General features: G+C 45.7%; 1 protein-coding gene and 1 non-coding gene across 3 annotated transcripts in view; one reads left to right on the forward strand and one right to left on the reverse strand.

Annotated features, from left to right (window-relative positions):
* The first annotated feature begins 7,639 nt into the window (after positions 1-7,639).
* LOC121554996 (TBC1 domain family member 22B) overlaps positions 7,640-21,778 on the forward strand; it is a 200,608-nt gene continuing 186,469 nt past the window's right edge. For both annotated transcript variants that reach the window (XM_041868747.2, XM_041868746.2), the window contains exons 1-5: positions 7,640-7,828; positions 8,578-8,634; positions 12,671-12,854; positions 12,978-13,206; positions 14,615-14,794. In XM_041868747.2, coding sequence (XP_041724681.1) covers positions 7,767-7,828; positions 8,578-8,634; positions 12,671-12,854; positions 12,978-13,206; positions 14,615-14,794 — 712 coding nt within the window. In that variant the 5' untranslated portion in view covers positions 7,640-7,766. The remainder of the gene's footprint in view (positions 7,829-8,577; positions 8,635-12,670; positions 12,855-12,977; positions 13,207-14,614; positions 14,795-21,778) is intronic.
* On the reverse strand, positions 8,809-8,884 carry trnaa-agc. The gene has a single exon. It is a non-coding gene; the product is annotated as a tRNA-Ala (tRNA).

Genomic DNA, 21,778 nt, shown 5'->3' on the forward strand with positions numbered 1-21,778 from the left:
GAAGCTGTCGAGGGCACGTTTGATGAAGACAGCATCGATGTCCTTCTTCTGTAGCTTCTGGTACAGAATGTCGACGTGGGGCATGATTTTGTGAAAAAGCCCCAGGAAAAAAATAAAATCTTCTTGCTATCTATGTACCTCAGCACAAGCACCATCTGTGTCTGTGTAGAAACGTCCGTGGTCTCGTCTGCTTGGATAGCTACGAAGTTCGCCGACTTCACCTCCTCCACAATATGTTCCCTCATGACCGCTAGCATACACTCCAGTAGCTCGTTTTGAATGGTCTTTGATGTGCCCTTGAAAATTTTAGCATTTTTAAGATGGTCATCAAACACCTCATCTAATTGTGCCACAAAGTTGACAAGTCCAAGAAAAATACCAGGGTTGGTGGAGCCCTCAGTTTCATCTTTGCCTCGCAAAGCTAACTCAAACACTCCGCAAAACTTCACACACTGGATTAGCCGGCTGAGGGTGGCGGCGGACAGCTAGCCTGTATCCCTCATCCAGTTGAGTGGCAATGTTCACTCTCCCCAAAGCAGACAATCTCAAACAGCTATCCATGTGGGTCTTTGACAGCTCATGTTTCTTAATCTTTTCTGAAAGATGGTGCATGTCCGTTACACCAGTCGCTGTCCAAGCGGTGCTGTCTGCCGTGCCGCCTTCAGGCTGAAAGAGTAAGCAGGGGTAGCAGAAGACTGCATTAGCTACATCGCAGCCTGCTAGCCAGGTTTTTCGTTCGTACCAATTTTTGGAAAATCCTCGGGTGTAGGACTTTCCCCCTTTAGTAGAAACCTGTTGAATTATTAAATTTGGTCTGGGAGGTCCTAATTGTTTCGTTGCCAATTTATCTTGATTTGTTCGCAGACAAAAATGAACTTCTTTCAAAGAGACAATCGAGTTGCACTGAACGCTAGCCATCTTCACAGTAGTACGTGAATTGATTGACGCTGCTACCCGCTCTTTTCTTAGTTATGTTCATGGTTATGTTACGTATGACGAAAGCGCGTAAGTGCAAGCCCTCCCGGAACCCATAGAGATTGTATTGAAAGCTCTGATATTTGAAAAAAAAAAGATTTTACATGAGAGTCTGAGAGACTTCTGGGGCGATTTTCAACCTGACTGAAATCGCCCCAAAACGGGCGGGGCCATTTGAAGCACGACTTTAGCCTGATTGGACATTTAGTGGCAGATCAGACGTCTAGATTAGAACACTGAAAACGACTGTTGCTGTGATATAATTGATTAGAAAAAAAATCCCTTCCTTTTCCCGTTTGGCAGTGCGTCGCCCATATCGCCCTAATGAACACACCGCCCCTGGTTGTGGGTTCGTTTCCCACGGGGGGCCAGTATGAAAAATGTATGCACTCACTAACTGTAAGTCGCTCTGGATAAGAGTGTCTGCTAAATGACGAAAATGTAAATGTAAATGAGTACTACCAGACCCTGTCCGTCAGTCTCTAAAACAGTTTGCGATGTTGCTGGAAATAATCCTGGAACCCCTGCGGTTAGGGTGAATCCAATCTCTTTTATAAAGTGCTGGTTGCTCCCACAGCAAATCAAAGAGACATTCCCGTCTTGCAAAGTTTCTTCAGGTACTCGTTCAGGGCAAAGAGTCGGCTGAAACGTTCCGAACCCCTTTGGTAGCACGGGAGGGGGCCAGAGATAATTATTATCTTCCCTGTGCTAGCGAGGGTGTTTAAAAAATGTTTGCAGTCCTCCCTCAGATTGCCTAAAACGAAGGTCGTTAAAACCTACGTGAGTGACGATGGTGTCAATATTGGAATAGTTGGTCAGAACCGTGGGCAGGAGGGAGTTGATGTCATGGACACAGGCTCCTGGGTGACAGTGGACCTTGGTCGGTCCACAGTTCGTATGCAGGCCAAAATCTCTCACCATCGAGTTGCCCACAATGATGGTGGTTGTGATGGAATTCGATGGGAAGAGACCTGCTGAACTGCGGTGGCTGTGGGGGATGGTGCCACTGGGCGGCCGCCGGCTGTTGGCATACACCCAGGATCCGTGCTGACTCCTGGGGCTTGTAGGTCCGTCTCAAGTGGGGCAAAGATGTTTGATAGCTGGATCGGATTTTCTCGGATAGATGAAGGGTGGCCAGACTGCCTCCCCGATCTCCTACTCCTCGCGAGTTTCCAGTCTCCCATAGGAGATGGAGGAAGTTAATCTCTGGTTTAGATTGAATTCAATGTTGACACAAATATAAACTAAGCAATACGTTGCAACAAACTACTACAAATATGAGACTGTACCACACAGGTGTAACGCCCTGGCTCCGGGACTCTGAATATTGAGCCAGGGTTGTTCATTCTTTTGGGTTTATTTCTATGTGTGAGCATGTGACTCCCAATCGGAGGTAACGAGTGTCAGCTGTCGGCTCGTTATCTCTGATTGGGAGCCATATTTAATCTGTATGTTTTCCTTTGGGTGTTGTGGGTTTTTGTTCCTTTTGGTCAGTGTACCGTGGACTTCATTGAGTCGTCTTTTGTTTGTAGTCCGTTAACGTTTATTTAATAAAGTCATGTTTCTTGGACACGCTGCGCCTTGGTCATACTTGGACGACATAGACCCTCGTGACAGAAAAACCCACCGTAAAAGGACCAAGCAGCGTGTCAAGCGGCAACAGGACCTACCTACACAGGATTTATGGACGCCTATCAAGGATTCATGGACATGGGAGGAGATACTGGATGGAAAGGGTCCTTGGGCACAACCGGGAGAATATCGCCGTCCTCGTGAAGAGCTGGAGGCAGCTAAAGCCGAGAGGAGGTGGTATGAGGAGGCAGCACGGAGTCGAGGCTGGAAGCCCGAGAGTACTACCCAAAAATTTCTTGGGGGGCTTAAGGGGGAGTGTGGCGAAGTCAGGTAGGAGACCTGCGCCTACTCCCTGTACTTACCGTGGAGAGCGAGAGTACGGGCAGACACCGTGTTACGCAGTAGAGCGCATGGTGTCTCCTGTACGCGTGCATAGCCCGGTTCGGTACATTCCAGCTCCACGTATCGGCCGGGCTAGATTGAGCGTTGAGCCGGATGTCATGAAGCCGGCCCCACGCATCCGGCCACCAGTGCGTCTCCTCGGGCCGGCTTACATGGCACCAGCCTTACGCATGGTGTCCCCGGTTCGCCTACATAGCCCGGTGCGGGTTATTCCACCTCCCCGTACTGGTCGGGCGACGGGGAGCATACAACCAGGTAAGGTTGGGCAGGCTCAGTGCTCAAGGGAGCCAGTAAGCCTGCACGGTCCGGTATTTCCGGCGCCACCTCCCCGCTCCAGCCCAGTACCACCAGTGCCTACACCACGCACCAAGCCTCCTGTGTGTCCCCAGAGTCCTGTGCGTCCTGTTCCTGCTCCCCGCACTAGCCCTGAGATGCGTGTCCTCAGCCCGGTACCTCCAGTTCCGGCACCATGCATCCGGCCACCAGTGCGTCTCAGCCGGCCAGAGTCTGCCGTCTGCCCAACGGCGCCTGAACTGCCCGTCTGCCCAACGGCGCCTGAACTGCCCGTCTGCCCAACGGCGCCTGAACTGCCCGTCTGCCCAACGGCGCCTGAACTGCCCGTCTGCCAAGCGCTGCATAAGCCGCCCGTCTGTACTGAGCCTGCAAAGCCGCCCGTCTGCCATGAGCCTTCAGAGCCGTCCGCTAGACCGGAGCCGCTAGAGCCTTCCGCCAGACAGGAGCCGCTAGAGCCTTCCGCCAGACAGGAGCAGCCGAAGCCTTCCGCCAGACAGGAGCAGCCAGAGCCTTCCGCCAGACAGGAGCAGCCAGAGCCTTCCGCCAGACAGGATCAGCCAGAGCCTTCCGCCAGACAGGATCAGCCAGAGCCTTCCGCCAGACAGGATCAGCCAGAGCCTTCCGCCAGACATGAGCAGCCAGATCCGTCAGCCAGCCATGAGCAGCCAGATCCGTCAGCCAGCCATGAGCAGCCAGATCCGTCAGCCAGCCATGAGCAGCCAGATCCGTCAGCCAGCCATGAGCAGCCAGATCCTTCAGCCAGCCATGAGCCGTCCAGCCAGGATCTGGTCCTTAGTCCGGTGCTGCCCCTTAGTCCGGTGCTGCCCTTTAGTCCGGTGCCGCCCCTTAATCCAGTGGGGTTTAGTTGGGGGGTGGTCATGTGGAGGAGGCTACGGAAGCGGGTAGTGACTATGGTGGGGTGGGGATCAAGGCCGGAGCCAGAACCACCGCCGAAGAGGTATGCCCACCCAGCCCTCCCTTGTGTAGCCCTTATTGAGGCGCGGTCGCAGTCCGCGCCTTTAGGGGGGGTACTGTAACGCCCTGGCTCCGGGACTCTGAATATTGAGCCAGGGTTGTTCATTCTTTTGGGTTTATTTCTATGTGTGAGCATGTGACTCCCAATCGGAGGTAACGAGTGTCAGCTGTCGGCTCGTTATCTCTGATTGGGAGCCATATTTAATCTGTATGTTTTCCTTTGGGTGTTGTGGGTTTTTGTTCCTTTTGGTCAGTGTACCGTGGACTTCATTGAGTCGTCTTTTGTTTGTAGTCCGTTAACGTTTATTTAATAAAGTCATGTTTCTTGGACACGCTGCGCCTTGGTCATACTTGGACGACATAGACCCTCGTGACAACAGGCCAGTACAATAGCCTACATGGAGAGCAGGCACGTACAGTACCAACCAACACTATTCACCCGACATTCAGGGCAGGTGTGGACCAGTGCTGCCTTGGCTGCAGTGTTGTGGTTTGCTACTGCTCCCTTCTTAGCAGCCGCAGCCATGGCATCAGTCATGAAGTTCAACTTCAACTTGAGAGTTGAGCATGCATTTACAGTGGGGAAAAAAAGTATTTAGTCAGCCACCAATTGTGCAAGTTCTCCCAATTAAAAAGATGAGAGAGGCCTGTAATTTTCATCATAGGTACATATCAACTATGACAGACAAATTGAGATTTTTTTTCTCCAGAAAATCACATTGTAGGATTTTTGATGAATTTATTTGCAAATTATGGTGGAAAATAAGTATTTGGTCACCTACAAACAAGCAAGATTTCTGGCTCTCACAGACCTGTAACTTCTTCTTTAAGAGGCTCCTCTGTCCTCCACTCGTTACCTGTATTAATGGCACCTGTTTGAACTTGTTATCAGTATAAAAGACACCTGTCCACAACCTCAAACAGTCACACTCCAAACTCCACTATGGCCAAGACCAAAGAGCTGTCAAAGGACACCAGAAACAAAATTGTAGACCGGCACCAGGCTGGGAAGACTGAATCTGAATTAGGTAAGCAGCTTGGTTTGAAGAAATCAACTGTGGGAGTAATTATTAGGAAATGGAAGACATACAAGACCACTGATAATCTCCCTCGATCTGGGGCTCCACACAAGATCTCACCCCGTGGGGTCAAAATGATCACAAGAACGGTGAGCAAAAATCCCAGAACCACATGGGGGGACCTAGTGAATGACCTGCAGAGAGCTGGGACCAAAGTAACAAAGCCTACCATCAGTAACACACTACGCCGCCAGGGACTCAAATCCTGCAGTGCCAGACGTGTCCCCCTGCTTAAGCCAGTACATGTCCAGGCCCGTCTGAAGTTTGCTAGAGTGCATTTGGATGATCCAGAAGAGGATTGGGAGAATGTCATATGGTCAGATGATACCAAAATAGAACTTTTTGGTAAAAACTCAACTCGTCGTGTTTGGAGGACAAAGAATGCTGAGTTGCATCCAAAGAACACCATACCTACTGTGAAGCATGGGGGTGGAAACATCATGCTTTGGGGCTGTTTTTCTGCAAAGGGACCAGGAAGACTGATCCGTGTAAAGGAAAGGGGCCATGTATCGTGAGATTTTGAGTGAAAACCTCCTTCCATCAGCAAGGGCATTGAAGATGAAACGTGGCTGGGTCTTTCAGCATGACAATGATCCCAAACACACCGCCCGGGCAACGAAGGAATGGCTTCGTAAGAAGCATTTCAAGGTCCTGGATTGGCCTAGCCAGTCTCCAGATCTCAACCCTATAGAAAATCTTTGGAGGGAGTTGAAAGTCCGTGTTGCCCAGCAACAGCCCCAAAACATCACTGCTCTAGAGGAGATCTGCATGGAGGAATGGGCCAAAATACCAGCAACAGTGTGTGAAAACCTTGTGAAGACTTACAGAAAACGTTTGACCTGTGTCATTGCCAACAAAGGGTATATAACAAAGTATTGAGAAACTTTTGTTATTGACCAAATACTTATTTTCCACCATAATTTGCAAATAAATTCATTAAAAGTCCTACAATGTGATTTTCTGGATTTTTTCCCCTCATTTTGTCTGTCATAGTTGACGTGTACCTATGATGAAAATTACAGGCCTCTCTCATCTTTTTAAGTGGGAGAACTTGCACAATTGGTGGCTGACTAAATACTTTTTTCCCCCACTGTATATATATATATATATATATTGGGTCAGGGGCCCTAAGTACCCACTTATGTCATGAACCAGCCCTGTACTGATCTTACATGTTTATTGCTGCTTTTGATCTATATATTTTAGTCATTTAGCAGAAGCTCTTATCGAGAGCGATTTACAGGAGTAATTATGTTAAAGTGCCTTGCTCAAGGGCACATCGAAATGTTTCACCTAGTTGGCACGGGAACTCGAACCAGCGACCTTTCAATCACTGGCCCTACGCTCTTAACCACTAGACTTCCTGCCGTCTATACATAAAATTATCATCTGTCATCCACACTGACCGTTCATATTATACCGCTTTCAAGTGCTAGTCTGAACTAGGAAACTCGGAAATATCCGACTTGCTAACTGGTTGTAGTTAATGACGTGCTGCGTTCAATGAAGTCGGGTATTTCCGAGATTCCTAGTTCCGACAAGGATGTGAACGCTCAAGTGGGGCAAAGATCTCAACCCCATAGAAAATCTTTGGAGGGAGTTGAAAGTCCGTGTTGCCCAGCGACAGCCCCAAAACATCACTGCTCTAGAGGAGATCTGCATGGAGGAATGGACCAAAATACCAGCAACAGTGTGTGAAAACCTTGTGAAGACATTGCCAACAAAGGGTATATAACAAAGTATTGAGAAACTTTTGTTATTGACCAAATACTTATTTTCCACCATAATTTGCAAATAAATTCATTAAAAGTCCTACAATGTGATTTTCTGGATTTTCTTCCCTCATTTTGTCTGTCATAGTTGACGTGTACCTATGATGAAAATTACAGGCCTCTCTCATCTTTTTAAGTGGGAGAACTTGCACAATTGGTGGCTGACTAAATACTTTTTTGCTAACTGGTTGTAGTTAATGACGTGCTGCGTTCAATGAAGTCGGGTATTTCCGAGATTCCTAGTTCCGACAAGGACGTGAAACGCGGCATTATATCTCCGCGACACTTGACGCGTTCACAAAGCTAGTGGGAACTATGAAACTTGGACATTTCCGACTTGCTGATTCTTCGAATGCGGCTCGTATATTACTACAACCTGTTAGTAAGTCGGACATTTCAGAGTTTCTAGTTCCGACTAGCACATGAATGCAGCAACTGACACCAGTGGAAGCTGACGTCAACACGCGTCTCAAATCACTTACTGTAGATCGTACTTGTGATTGGGTGATGGCTGGGCAATGTGAAACGGACCAATCCCTGCAGCGCTTGCTCAGAGGACTTCAGATCGAACATGGCGTCTTTCTGAGTTTTGGAGGAGGGAACTAGGTGTAAATAAACACACGTTAGACGTTTTAAAAACTATAGCTAACAACACTCGGATTTTTGTGTATATGACATATTGTACCGGGGAAAGAAAATGTCAACTGATGGAAACAAGAAACAATTCTGGAAAAGAAACACAGCTAAGGTGCCTGGCAGGTAAGTGACGTGTTCTTTCTTGCTAGCTACATTTGCTCTCTGCTTGTTAGCTTGATAGCTAGCTACGTTGCACTATTGAATCTGAAAATACAGTTCACACTGACTGTAACGTTAACATTTTATTTTTCACATATCAACAATGATTTCTTGCTTTATGTCATACTTTTGTCAAACGTGCGCATACTCTTGCGACAGTGAGTGCAGAGAACACATCAGCAGCCATTTGCTAACTAAAGGCTAGTATAAGTTAGTCGGATAGGTAAACAGCTAGCTTAGCTAACCAGCTAGCTCAGCCTAACATTCCTAGCTAGCTAGTTCGCTAACTTACTAGGGTTTTCATTTAGCTAGCTAGAAGCCTTTTCTGATTGAACTGACTCTTTGTCAGAGCGTATTGTAAACACACAAACAATGACATAACAAGACGACTTATTGAACTTCTTTCTGATGTGTAGCCAAGTTTCAAGTAACTTCACATTTAGGCTAGCTAGCTCATCAGATAATCAAATGGGGCATCACATTGCCAACTACTGTTGACAGCTGCTTTCAAATGAAACCTGAGTAAACCAAAGTTAGTCTGCTCATTAATGCTCTATGAATTTGCTCATTATTGGAGTGCACTTTAACTGTATCAAGGCATTAGTTGACTGACATGTTATCCACTGTTCACTATAACACAGTAATACATTAATTCAGTAGATTTCTTGTCAAAACATAGCAATAGGTCATTGTGTTTTCTTTCCTCTCCACAGCATACAACATGTGTATGGTGCTCAACATCCTCCTTTCGACCCTCTTCTGCATGCTAAGTAAGTGTCTGATTAGTTGTACTGTATAGGCCCAACAGTATGTCTGAGTCCCAAATGGCACCCCATTTCCTTCTAGTAGTGCACAATATAGGGAATACATTTACATTTTAGTCATTTAGCAGACACTCTTTTCCAGAGCGACTTACAGTTAGTGAGTGCATACATTTTTCATACTGGCCCCCCATGGGAATCGAACCCACAATCCTGGCGTTGCTAGCGCCATGCTCTACCAACTGAGCTACAGGAGGCCTAACGTGCCATTTGGGACATATTCTATAATTAATGAATGGTGACTGTTGCTCTCTGGTATGTAGGTAGCTTTGGTCCTTTGATAGGGGATTTAAGATGGCCATTCAGGTTGGAGTAGTGAACTGACCTGAAAATCTAGTCAATAAACTGGGTGTGTTTACAACTTTCAGGAAATGCTGAGGCAAAAATGCAATGCTATTATAACTTGCTTACGCCTCAAACACACCGACAGTGACATTGCATTTTTGTACACCAGAAGTACATTAATTTCCAATGGAACACTGCGTTTTTCTTGCAGCATTGCATTGCAGAGACAGTTGCAGTGCGTTCTGTGTGGTGCATATATTGTATTTATCGAACGTATGCATCAAATTGTATAGCTTGACAGAAATGGTAGCAGAAGGTGAATGTTGAACTTTTGTTGCAAACATATCCAGATGATGCTGCATACCATTTTGCGCAATGACGCTATCGGTGTGATCGATGCGTTATGGCTATTGTAATTACAGAAACACTGCATGTCCTTGTTTTACTGTCTTTTTAAGCACCCGTTTGACTTGATTGAGGATAAGGAATTATGGCCGTGCCACTTTAGCCTGGCTGTTTAACTGTTTAATCAACACTAGCTACATTGTTGCCTTGCCAAGACAACAGCAAATTGGCTAAAGGGCAATTCCACAGTAACAAAATTATGCTTTGACTTAGTTTTTTCACTTTCAAATGTATGCAAAACAAAAAAAATACATTGATTTCAAAGTTGACCAAACCATACAAATCTATGCACAATGACTTTGGTAATGGAACTATGGTAAAATCTCACTCAGGTTTTTATGAGACCACATTTTCCAAACACTCTGATAAATATCTGCTCCGAATTAAGATTCAAAGATGTCTGCAGAAAGAATGGGGTGTCAGCTATGACATGGCACTTTGAGTTATTTATTTATTTATTTTGGTTATTGAACTACAGTAAGTGAAGTGGATTTACACCCGGTAACAGAATTATGGTAATAACATTACAACATGGGTCCCTGATCTGTACTACACAGAAATGCATAATTATGGATATGAATGTCATTCTCGTCATATTTTACAAGTTTGAACATTACAGCGCAGCAGAGGACAGTGCAGTACAATACAGCAGAGTAGAGTTCAGTAAAGTATAGTACTGTATTGTACTGTCCTATATTATACTGTACTACTGTATTGGACTGTACTCTACTGTACTCTACTCACTGTACTGTATTGTGCTGTGCTCGACTCACTCAACTGTACTGCACTGTGCTATCCAAACTTATGTCTATGATTTGGTCAAGTCCGTTTTGTCTGTGGATGTTAACATCAAGGCCAGGGTGGCCTGCCCAAATGTGAACTACTTTTCAATGTCCATGAACGTCCGGTGTTGGTTGGTGCTCAGTGGGTGAGGATACTGGTTACAGTAAATTATAAGAGAGGGGGCTCATGGGTAGGTGTCAGTAAGAGCTGGAAGAGGTGACATTAACTGGGACTCAAACTGTTTTAACACTCTTGGTTTGACCACCAGACAACAGAAAGACAAAGAAATCAGTTATGAGCTGAACATAACAGTGTGACAGTGGAAGGGAGGAAAATATAAGGTGACCCAACTGTGGTTTGTGACTTATTATTTCCAATTGTAGCCAATTCAGTTGTAGTAATTCCGTTACTGATTTTTTTGGGTGATCCCTTTACCAATTTGGTAATGGATTACGAGTTTTAATCACTTAATTATTAGTAAACAAAATTGATATAAGTAAAATCACTAACTAATCTACCATTACTTGTTACTTCTGTGAACTTTCATTATCCTCCCTCCTTATGAGGGAGAGAAATTTGAAAATATCTTAAAGATATGTCAGTTTTTGGTAACAGAATTACAAGGCACAAGACAATATTTCTTAAACTTACAGAAGGTAAACAATTTCTCCAATATTAAATATAAGTGTTGATATTAGTTGGCAGGGGTCTATACGTCAACATGATTGTGTTTTGATGTATTTCTAATACCGTTTAATATCTTTTTCTGGTAGATGTTTCCTAAGACTCCTTTTCCATTTGTTTATCCAGAAATCAAAGCCTTTACTCATGCCTCATCTTTAAGATGGAAAATGGTTGAAAAATGTATCTATGCCTTAATTTCTCCAAAATATATACTCTTAGCTTTCATTTGACACATTTTTATATGCGCCTGTGAACTTCACATGTTGGTGCTCATGGGTCCTTTTCGATGGTAATGCCCTAAAGCAGAGACACTGGCACCTAGAAGGGCTTACTTCTCAGGCTGCCTGACACCCGCTATATATTTGTTTAGGATCTGTCCTATCCCCATTTGACATCTGTTAGATTAACTCACACAGATCCAAGGTAAACTCTTTACTGGCTCTCTGAGCTGTGCAGCACAGTCCACCCCAGTCCAGTCTAGCACAGTTCTGAAACTCCACACATCTGCTCACATACCAGTATACCAAGTATATTCTCGCAACTGTTGGTTGTGGGTTTACAAGGAGGGAGTGGAAACACATGAAGCAGCTGATCTTCAGTAGTAGGCTTTTGTTGCTTTGCGGTTGAGATTAAAGTGCAGCAAGTCTAATCATGTGGCTGATGTCCACAAAGGGGTATATTTCATTTACTTGTTATTGTTAGGCTGACTTCCATAGTTTTATCACCTTTCAGGAGTGGCCTAGTCACAGGTAGAGTCATATTGAACTTGGCTTTGCTTTTGTTATGCTAATGCTTGGTTTTGAATGGAAATAATAAGATGGAAAGGAAGGGTCCCCCCTCCCTCTCTCCTTCCACCCGCGTTGCTTTTCAATTTTCAGTCTCATGGACATTAGAGGAAAAATGATAAATTAAATTGGGTTTTTATTACATTTTTCTCTCTGAAGAAAACGTCTCTCATACACAAAGGAAGGTTTTTTGTGAGAAAATGTATTTTTAATTGATTTAATCTGCACTATGATTGTGTACCTTTTACAATAACCTTTTTGAAATAATTTTAATAGATGCTGACTCATTGATTGTCCTTGCGGAATATATTTGTGATTGTCTAATTTCTTTCATTATCGTCATTCCGTTTTTTTCTCCAACATTATCGTCAGTCAGTTCTTTTCAACATTGGCTCGCTGCGTCAACGTGAGAATATCCATCTGTAGCCTGTAGATATCAAGGGCACAGCTGCAGTCTTTTACTAATAGAACCTAAAAAAAGACCCTCAATTGAGCAAATGGAAAAATGTGAAAATGGAACAAAAACGGCCATGCATTATTTGAATTTAGTACAAGGGTATGCTCTTTCGCTGAAGTAGGTACTTTTTGACAAACCGTATTTGGCATTTGAATCTTACTGCCATCTAATGAACAGTTGAGGGATGTTTGTGAAGTTGCCCTTCCAGAGTGAATTTGGCTCCCAGTCCTAATCTTTCATCCTTTCTAAGTTTTTCACCCGACCTTCAATTCACCGTTATTACCAACCTCTTCCACCTTCTGCTAAAAATAACATAATAATTAAAATAATAATATAATATGCCATTTAGCAGACGCTTTTATCCAAAGCGACTTACAGTCATGCGTGCATACATTTTTGTGTATGGGTGGTCCCGGGGATCGAACCCACTACCCTGGAGTTACAAGCGCCGTGCTCTACCAACTGAGCTACAGAGGACCACACATGAATTGAAAATACATGTATCTTTTTGGGCTTTTGATGTCGTCTTTAATGTTTTGGATGACTTCTTGTATCCTAAACTTCTCCTTATGTTTCTCTCTCTCAGTCTAATCAAGGCGGGCAACAAGCCCCAGATGATACCGGGAGGGAAGCCAAAGAAAGCCACCACCTTCCAGGAGTTTGAGAGCATCACCAGCGATGCCTGGGACGTGGGGGACGATGACGACGAGCTGCTCGCCATGGCCGCACAGAACCTCAACATTGAGGTCGTCATGGAAACCGCCAACAAGGTGATTTGTATGATGTGAACATACAACTCATAAGCCCTTTTTCTATTAACATAAGCTCTTATAATACATTAAGCAGTTTTTAAGGAGTAAGAAAATAAATATATTGTTATTATCATTATGCAGGTGATTGAGAACCACAGCAAGCAGCAGGAGAAGCAGAGACAGGACGATGCCGACGCGTCAGAGCTGGAGGAGAGAGAGGAAGAGGAGGCGCATGAGGAAGAGGTGGAAGAAGAGGAAGAGGAAGGGGAGGAATCGACCCCCAAGGTGTCGTTTGCCTCTGAGCCCAGCCCGCTCGGCGATGGCAGACTGGTGAAGTCACTGAGTGAGGCCCCCATCGGATCACCTAAGGGTAAGTAGACATCTGTTGCACGTTTCTCTCTTCTCGGTCTCTCTCTCCCCTCTCTCTGTCTCGCTCCCTCTCTATCCATCAATCGACAGACAAACAAATGTGATCGTCAGGGGAAGTGACAGATGTGTGGAACAACTGCCTAACAAGGAAGGAATCTTGAAAGGAGGAACCCCACTCCATAGAGTCCATCCTCTCCTCTGTCTCCAGTCTCCACCCACTCCTTCTATACACAATATTTCCTCTGCCTCTGCTATGAGCCTGCTAGGCTTTTCATGTTCATTCGTTAGTGTGGTAACAGCAGCAGCAGCAGAGGGTGGGGTTTGTGTTGTGTTGTGTAGTAGGGAACAGCTGCCTGCTGTCTGTCTGTGGTGGTGCCGGAGATAAGACAGCAGCCTGTAGCAGCCCTAACTCCAGTAGTTATCTCCATGGAGGAGACACTGTCTGCTCCATTCATCTGTGTTGTTCAGTACACACACACGCGCACGAAGACAGACGCGCACGTCCGACGCACGCACACACACTGCCCACTGCTCACACACTCCCCTTCCTGCTGGGCGAGACCACATATTGTCTCTGATTGTTCTGCTCTCTATTATTGAGTCTACTGTAGTGTTTGGGTAAATGATCAATCATGGTGATAATGCAGTGCCTGAATAGCTACCCCCTCTCTTCTTGTTCTTTGTCTGCACGAAGTGATAGTACTCACACACTCCCCTTTGCATGCTGTGTTCAAATCAAGCTGCCGCCTTGAGCTCAACTCATCACATAAAACCTTGGTGTTCATTTTCCTTTAGTCACATCACTATAATCTTGTTGTGTCTGTCTGGTAGCTCCTCTCTACCCCCAACTCTACACTCCCGTCTGTCTAACCTGGCACTCCCCTCCCTCCACGCCCTCTCTTCTCTTCCTCCCTGCCTTCTGATGTGTTGTTGTCTGTCTGTGGACCCAGCTGCCTGGTCCTACATTAGATAATGGCCCACTGCAAGGCTATCATTAGGCATCAGCACCCAGCCTGCACTCAGGCTGCTCTCTGCTAATGGATAGATAGACAGACAGACAGACAGACAGACAGACAGAGAGTAGCCTGACCTCGTCCCTGCAGCACTCTACACCCTCTCTGGGTGTCCTCCACTGACCTCTATCTTCTGTTGCTGGGAACAAACTCTACTCTGCCCTGTAATTGTCTGTAATGGGGGTTTGCTGTTGCTGGAGTGGAGAAAGGTGGTTGGGTTACACAGTGTTTGTGTGTCTGTTTGTGTGACGTGTGTTTTCAATGAGTGTGCTCGGAGGAAAGGTGCTTGCAACAGGTGTGCGTGTTTGTCTGTGTGTTTTTGCGTGTGTGCATCTTTGTGTGTGTGTCTGCGTGTTTATTGTTCTCAGTATATCTCCCCTCTCTCTGTTTATCCAGATGCGGCCGGAGAGAGAGCGTCGCTCCACAGACAGCAGTCCCTTCCCCACCGGCCCACCATCCCCATGGTGGCTCGTATGGCTGACCAAAACACCTCCGGGACCCCAGCCATGACAGAGAGAGAGGCCTCCCGCCTGGACAAGTTCAAACAGGTCCTGGCTGGACCCAACACTGACCTTGGTATGTTGCTGGATATTAATTACAGATTTAAGATCAGATGCCTGTAGGAATGGTGGTCGTAGGGATCATTGAACCCACAACCTTTGAAGCTCTGATATGTGATTTGTGTAGGAATGTTACCACTCAACCACATAGGTGCAGCCCAATCCTGAACTAAACCATTTGGTGTGAAAGATATCTGACCCTCTATCATTGCTTTGGGTTACAAGACCTCCCTGTCTCACCTTGCTAAAATAAAGACATCCTCTTAAAAAAAAAAAAAAATTAAACACAGTTCACAGCTCTGTGGTAATGAACTCCATCTGAGAAAGCAGGCAGTGAAACATCTGCGGTGTTGTTCTAACGATGCCATATGAATAGCTGATGGGGAACTAAACTCAGCCATCTGGCCAGTGGCCACCGTGCATAATCCAAGGGACTGAAATTATGCTTTTATTTTTACTTCTACTGTACACCTTTGAGATGAGATGGTGCTTTAACTTGTGATCCAAGGCCATAATGGTGTAACGGCAGTAGCTTTGGTATAGTTCTTCTATGGGCATTTGTATGGCCGATTGTAAAGTTTTATGGGTTATGCTTTTAACTTCTACGGGCTATTCTATGGGGGATTTAAAGTTCTATGAAGGATTTAAAAGTTATATTCACGCTTTGACTCCCACTTGTTCTCCTGTAAGTTTCAAGGTCTTGTTCTTTGTCAGTCCTGCAGTATCTGTCTGTCTTATCAGCTCTGTCCTGGAAAGGCATGGGGGCAGATTGGTAAAGAGTTGCATTGGAGCTGCTCAGGTGTGTGTGCGCGCGTGTGTACGTGTTGTTAGACTCGCTCTTAGCCCTTTTGTACCCTTGATAATTTTCCCTGCAGTCGGCTTTTGTAATGCTCTGAATATCCTTTGATTGTGTGTGTGCTGTCTGTTCCGCCTTAGTGATTCCATCTTCTGTCGTTGTGCCTGAGCCAGAGGTGAAGGTGTCTTAGTAAGGTTATACCTTCCTGGGAGTCAATGCTATTGTTTGGGTCATTGTGATAGCGCTGATTCAGCCCAGTGGCTGTATCATTTTGTGAGGCTTAGTGTCACTGACTATCTGTCTGGTCTATACAACCTGAGGTGAGCTATAAGTCATGAGGTGGTTCAGGGTCGTGCCGAGACATATGAGGGTGTAGGAGTGGGGTAAGTGAGGTGCTGAATGTCAAAGACCATGTCCGATTTGAAAGGCAAAGACCATAACAGGTTCGCCTTTTTGCCACCCATTCCATTTTCAATAGACACATGTAACCGGGACAACTCATGACCAATAGACACATGTAACCGGGACAACTCATGACCAATAGACACATGTAACCGGGACAACTCATGACCAATAGACACATGTAACCGGGACAACTCATGACCAATAGACACATGTAACCGGGACAACACATGACCAATAGACACATGTAACCGGGACAACTCATGACCAAAGAAGGGACTCAGTTGATACACAACCTGTGGCGAGTTTCTTTTTTTTTTCAAGTTTCAATGTCACATGCACAAGTACAGTGAAATGCCTTTCTTGCAAACTCAAAACCCAACAATGCAATAATCAATAACAACATATTACTATAAAAAAACACAATAAATAAGAATAGGAAATATGAAATACACAAAGTAATCACACTATATAAAGGAAATATTTAAAAAGTAAGTTCCAATACCATATTTACATGTGCAGGGATACTGGAGTGATGGAGGTACACTACCATTCAAAAGTTTGGGGTCTCTTTGTTTTCCATGAAAACATACATGAAATGTGTTTGAATAGGAAATATAGCAAAATGCATAGGACATGTAGTTATTGACAAGGTTAGAAATAATTGTTTTTAATTGAAATAATTATTGTGTCCTTCAAACTTTTGCTTTCGTCAAAGAATCCTCCATTTGCAGCAATTACAGCCTTGCAGACCTTTGGCATTCTAGTTGTCAATTTGTTGAGGTAATCTGAAGAGATTTCACCCCATGCTTCCTGAAGCACCTCCCACAAGTTGGATTGGCTTGATGGGCACTTCTTACGTACCATACGGTCAAGCTGCTCCCACAACAGCTCAATAGGGTTGAGATCCGGTGACTGTGCTGGCCACTCCATTATAGACAGAATAACAGCTGCCTGCTTCTTCCCTAAATAGTTATTGCATAGTTTGGAGCTGTGCTTTGGGTCATTGTCCTGTTGTAGGAGGAAATTGGCTCCAATCAAGCGCCGTCCACAGGGTATGGCATGGCGTTGCAAAATGGAGTGATAGCCTTCCTTCTTCAAGATCCCTTTTACCCTGTACAAATCTCCCACGTTACCACCACCAAAGCACCCCCAGATCATCACATTGCCTCCACCATGCTTGACAGATGGCATCAAGCACTCCTCCAGCATCTTTTCATTTGGTCTGTGTCTAACAAATGTTCTTCTTTGTGATCCGAACACCTCAAACTTCGATTCGTCTGGCCATAACACTTTTTCCAATCTTCCTCTGTCCAGTGTCCGTGTTCTTTTGCCCATCTTAATCGTTTATTTTTATTGGCCAGTCTGAGATATGGCTTTTTCTTTGCAACTCTGCCTAGAAGGTCAGCATCCCGGAGTCGCCTCTTCACTGTTGACTTTGAGACTGGTGTTTTGCGGGTACTATTTAATGAAGCTGCCAGTTGAGGACCTGTGATGCGTCTGTTTCTCAAACTAGACACACTAATGTATTTGTCCTCTTGCTCAGTTGTGCACCGGGGCCTCCCACTCCTCTTTCTATTCTGGTTAGAGCCAGTTTGTGCTGTTCTGTGAAGGGAGTAGTACACAGCGTTGAACGAGATCTTCAGTTTCTTGGCAATTTCTCGCATGGAATAGCCTTCACATCTCAGAACAAGAATAGACTGATGAGTTTCAGAAGAAAGTGATTTGTTTCTGGCCATTTTGAGCCTGTAATCAAACCCACATTTGCTGATGCTCCAGATACTCAACGAGTCTCAAGAAGGCCAGTTTTATTGCTTCTTTAATCAGCACAACAGTTTTCAGCTGTGCTAACATAATTGCAAAAGGGTTTTCTAATGATCAATTAGCCATTTAAAATGATAAACTTGGATTAGCAAACACAATGTGCCATTGGAACACAGGACTGATGGTTGCTGATAATGGGCCTCTGTGTGCCTATGTAGATATTCCAATGAAAATCAGCAGTTTCCAGCAACAATAGCCATTTACAACATTAACAATGTCTACACTGTATTGCTTTTCTTTCGAAAACAAGGACATTTCTAAGTGACCCCAAAATTTTCAACGGTATTGTAGATATGTGTAGGGGTACGGTGACTAGGCAACAGGATATAAGATAAACAGAGTAGCAGCAGCTTGTTTGTGAGGGGGTGTGCGGGTGTGTAGAGCCAATATAAATGTATTTGCATATTATGTGTGAATGAGCAGAGTGAATGTTGGTGTGTGTGTTAGTGTGTAGGGCCCTGTGAGTGTGCATAGAGACAGTGGAAGATTGAAATAAAAGGTCAATAAAGATACAAGGTTAAATCTGATAGTCCGTGTAGCTATTTATCAGTCGTATTGACTAAAATGTAAATGTATTGCTTGGGGAGAGAAGCTGTACAGGAGCCTTTGACAATTTCCTGGGCCTACTATTCACACCACCTGATATAGAGGTCCTGGATGGCAAGGAGCTCGGCCCCAGTAATGTACTGGGCTGTCTGCACAACCCTCTGTAGAGCCATGTGATCGAGGGCGGTGCTATTTCCATACCAAGCAGTGATGCAGCCAGTCAATGTGCTCTGAATGGTACAGCTGTCCTTTTGAGGATTTGAGGGCCCATGCCAAACGTTTTCAACCTCCTGAGGGGGAAGAGGCACTGTCGTGCCGTCTTCATGACTGTGCATGTGTGTTTGGACCATTAGAAATCTTTAGTGATTTGGACACAGAGGAACTTGAAGCTGTCTACCTGCTCCACTGCCGCCCCGTCGATGTGGATGGGGGCATGCTCACCCCCCGGTTTCCTGTAGTCCACGATCAGCTCCTTGGTCTTGCTGACGTTGAGGGAGAGGTTGTTGCTCCGGCACCACACTGCCAGGTCACTGACCTCCTCCCTGTAGGCTGACTCATCATCGCTGGTGTTCAGACCTACCACCGTCGTGTTGTCAGCGAACTTGATAATGGTGTTAGTAATGCTTGGCCACACAGTCGTGGGTGAACAGGGAGTACAGGAGGGGACTATGCACACATCCCTGTGTTATGGGTGAGCGTGGCGGAGGTGATGTTGTCTACCCTCACCACCTGAGATTGGTCCGTCAGGAAGTCCAGGATCCAGTTGCAGAGTGAGGTGTTCAGACCCAGAGTCCTAAGCTTGGTGACGAGTTTGGTGTTGAACGCTGAGCTGTAGTCAATGAACAGCATACTCACATAGGTATTCCTCTTATCTAGGTAGGTGAGGGCAGTGTGGAGTGCAATTGAGATTGCATCGTCTATGGATCTGTTGGGGCGGTATGCTAATTCGAGTGGGTCTAGGGTGTCTGGGATGATTGAGTTTAATGTGTGCCATAACCAGCCTCTCAAAGCACTTCATGATTACAGAAGTGAGGGCTACAGGGCGGTAGTCATTGTGGCACGAAGCCTTAGAGTTCTTAGGAACAGGAATGATGGTGGTCATCTTAAAACATGTGGGGATTACAGACTGGGACAAGGAGAGGTTGAAAATTACTGTGAATGTGACTGCCATCTGTTCTACGGATGCTCTGAGAACGCACCCCGGAATACAGTCGGGGCCCACGGCCTTGCGGGTGTTGACCTGATTAAAGACCCTTCTCCCGTCAGCCTCGGAGAGCGAGATCACCCAATCCTATTGGTCGGTGACGGCCCTCACACCAGGCTCGATGTTGTTGTTGTCAAAGCGTGCATAAAATGCATTGAGTTCGTCTGGTAGAGAGGCATCGTTGGGCAGATCACGGTTGGGTCGTCCTTTGTTATCCATAATGGATTGTAGCCCCTGCCACATGTGGTGGGTGTCGTAGGCTGTGTAATATGACTCCATCTTTTTCCCATATTGTCCTTTTTCTCGTTCGATCATTCTGCGGAGGTCATAGCGGGCTTTCTTGTACTTATTCCTGTCTTCCGCCGTAGCATCAGGGTTGTCTACGATAGCTCTGTGTGCGGTAGCCATGTTCTTTAGTTTAGCGCCAACCTCTTGTGTTAATCCAGGGCTTTTGATTGGGGAAGCAGCGAACCCACACCATGGGTACAACGTCGCCGATGCATTTTCTAATGAAGCTGGTGACAGAGGTGGTTAGCTCATCAATGTTGTCGGAGGAGTCTCTCAGTCAGCGCTAGTAAAGCAGTCCTGTAGCATAACCTCTGATTCTGGTGACCATTTCTCAACGGAGTGAATCGCGGGTACTTCATGTTTCAGTTTCTGCTTGTACACAGGAAGCAAGAGTACAGAGTCATGATCTGATTTGCCAAATGGCTTACGAGGGAGGGCCTTGTATGCTTGCTTGTTGGTAGAATAGCAGTGGTCTAGGACTTTATCGCCCATAGTGGCGTTGGAGACGTGTTGATGGAAGTTGGGCGTCACGTGTCTTAGTGACGCCAAATTAAAATCGCCGGCAACCAGAAAGGCAGCCTCTGGGTGTAGGTTTTCCTGCTTGTTTATTGCCTTGTACAATTAGTTAAGGGCCAGCTTGTTATTGTTATTGTCCTGAGGTGGAATGTATACAGCAGTTACGATAACAGCTGAAAACTCCCTTGGGAGGTAGAAGGGTTGGCATATTTGACCATCAGTTATTCCAAGACGGGTGAACGGTGGGTCGACACTTCCACCGGGCTGGAATCAGCACACCAGTTGGACTTGATGAAGAGGCAAACCCCTCCCCCCTTCGATTTCCCCGACTCCTCTGTCCTGTCCGCCCGGTGAATGGAGAATCCATCGAGTTGGAAAGCCGTGGGGGGTATCTTGTCTGAGAGACGTGTTTCTGAAAAGCAAAGAATATTGCAGATGCCAGGTGAACGCTACGTGCCCGAATGTATAGTGCCAACTGTAAAGTTTGGTAAAGGAGGAATAATGGTCTGGGGCTGTTTTTCATGGTTCGGTCTAGGCCCTTAGTTCCAGTGATGGGAAACATTAACCCTACAAAATACACTGCTCAAAAAAATTAAGGGAACACTAAAATAACACATCCTAGATCTGAATGAATGAAATAATCTTATTAAATACTTTTTTCTTTACATAGTTGAATGTGCTGACAACAAAATCACACAAATTATAAATGGAAATCAAATGTATCAACCCATGGAGGTCTGGATTTGGAGTCACCCTCAAAATTAAAGTGGAAAACCACACTACAGGCTGATCCAACTTTGATGTAATGTCCTTAAAACAAGTCAAAATGAGGCTCAGTAGTGTGTGTGGCCTCCACGTGCCTGTATGACCTCCCTACAACGCCTGGGCATGCTCCTGATGAGGTGGCGGATGGTCTCCTGAGGGATCTCCTCCCAGACCTGGACTAAAGCATCCGCCAACTCCTGGACAGTCTGTGGTGCAACGTGGCGTTGGTGGATGGAGCGAGACATGATGTCCCAGATGTGCTCAATTGGATTCAGGTCTGGGGAACGGGCGGGCCAGTCCATAGCATCAATGCCTTCCTCTTGCAGGAACTGCTGACACACTCCAGCCACATGAGGTCTAGCATTGTCTTGCATTAGGAGGAACCCAGGGCCAACCGCACCAGCATATGGTCTCACAAGGGGGTCTGAGGATCTCATCTCGGTACCTAATGGCAGTCAGGCTACCTCTGGCGAGCACATGGAGGGCTGTGCGGCCCCCAAAGAAATGCCACCCCACACCATGACTGACCCACCGCCAAACCGGTCATGCTGGAGGATGTTGCAGGCAGCAGAACGTTCTCCACGGCGTCTCTAGACTCTGTCACGTCTGTCACATGTGCTCAGTGTGAACCTGCTTTCATCTGTGAAGAGCACAGGGCG

This window comes from Coregonus clupeaformis, chromosome 40 (assembly GCF_020615455.1).
Source record: "Coregonus clupeaformis isolate EN_2021a chromosome 40, ASM2061545v1, whole genome shotgun sequence".
Classification (NCBI taxonomy): Eukaryota; Metazoa; Chordata; class Actinopteri; order Salmoniformes; family Salmonidae; genus Coregonus; species Coregonus clupeaformis.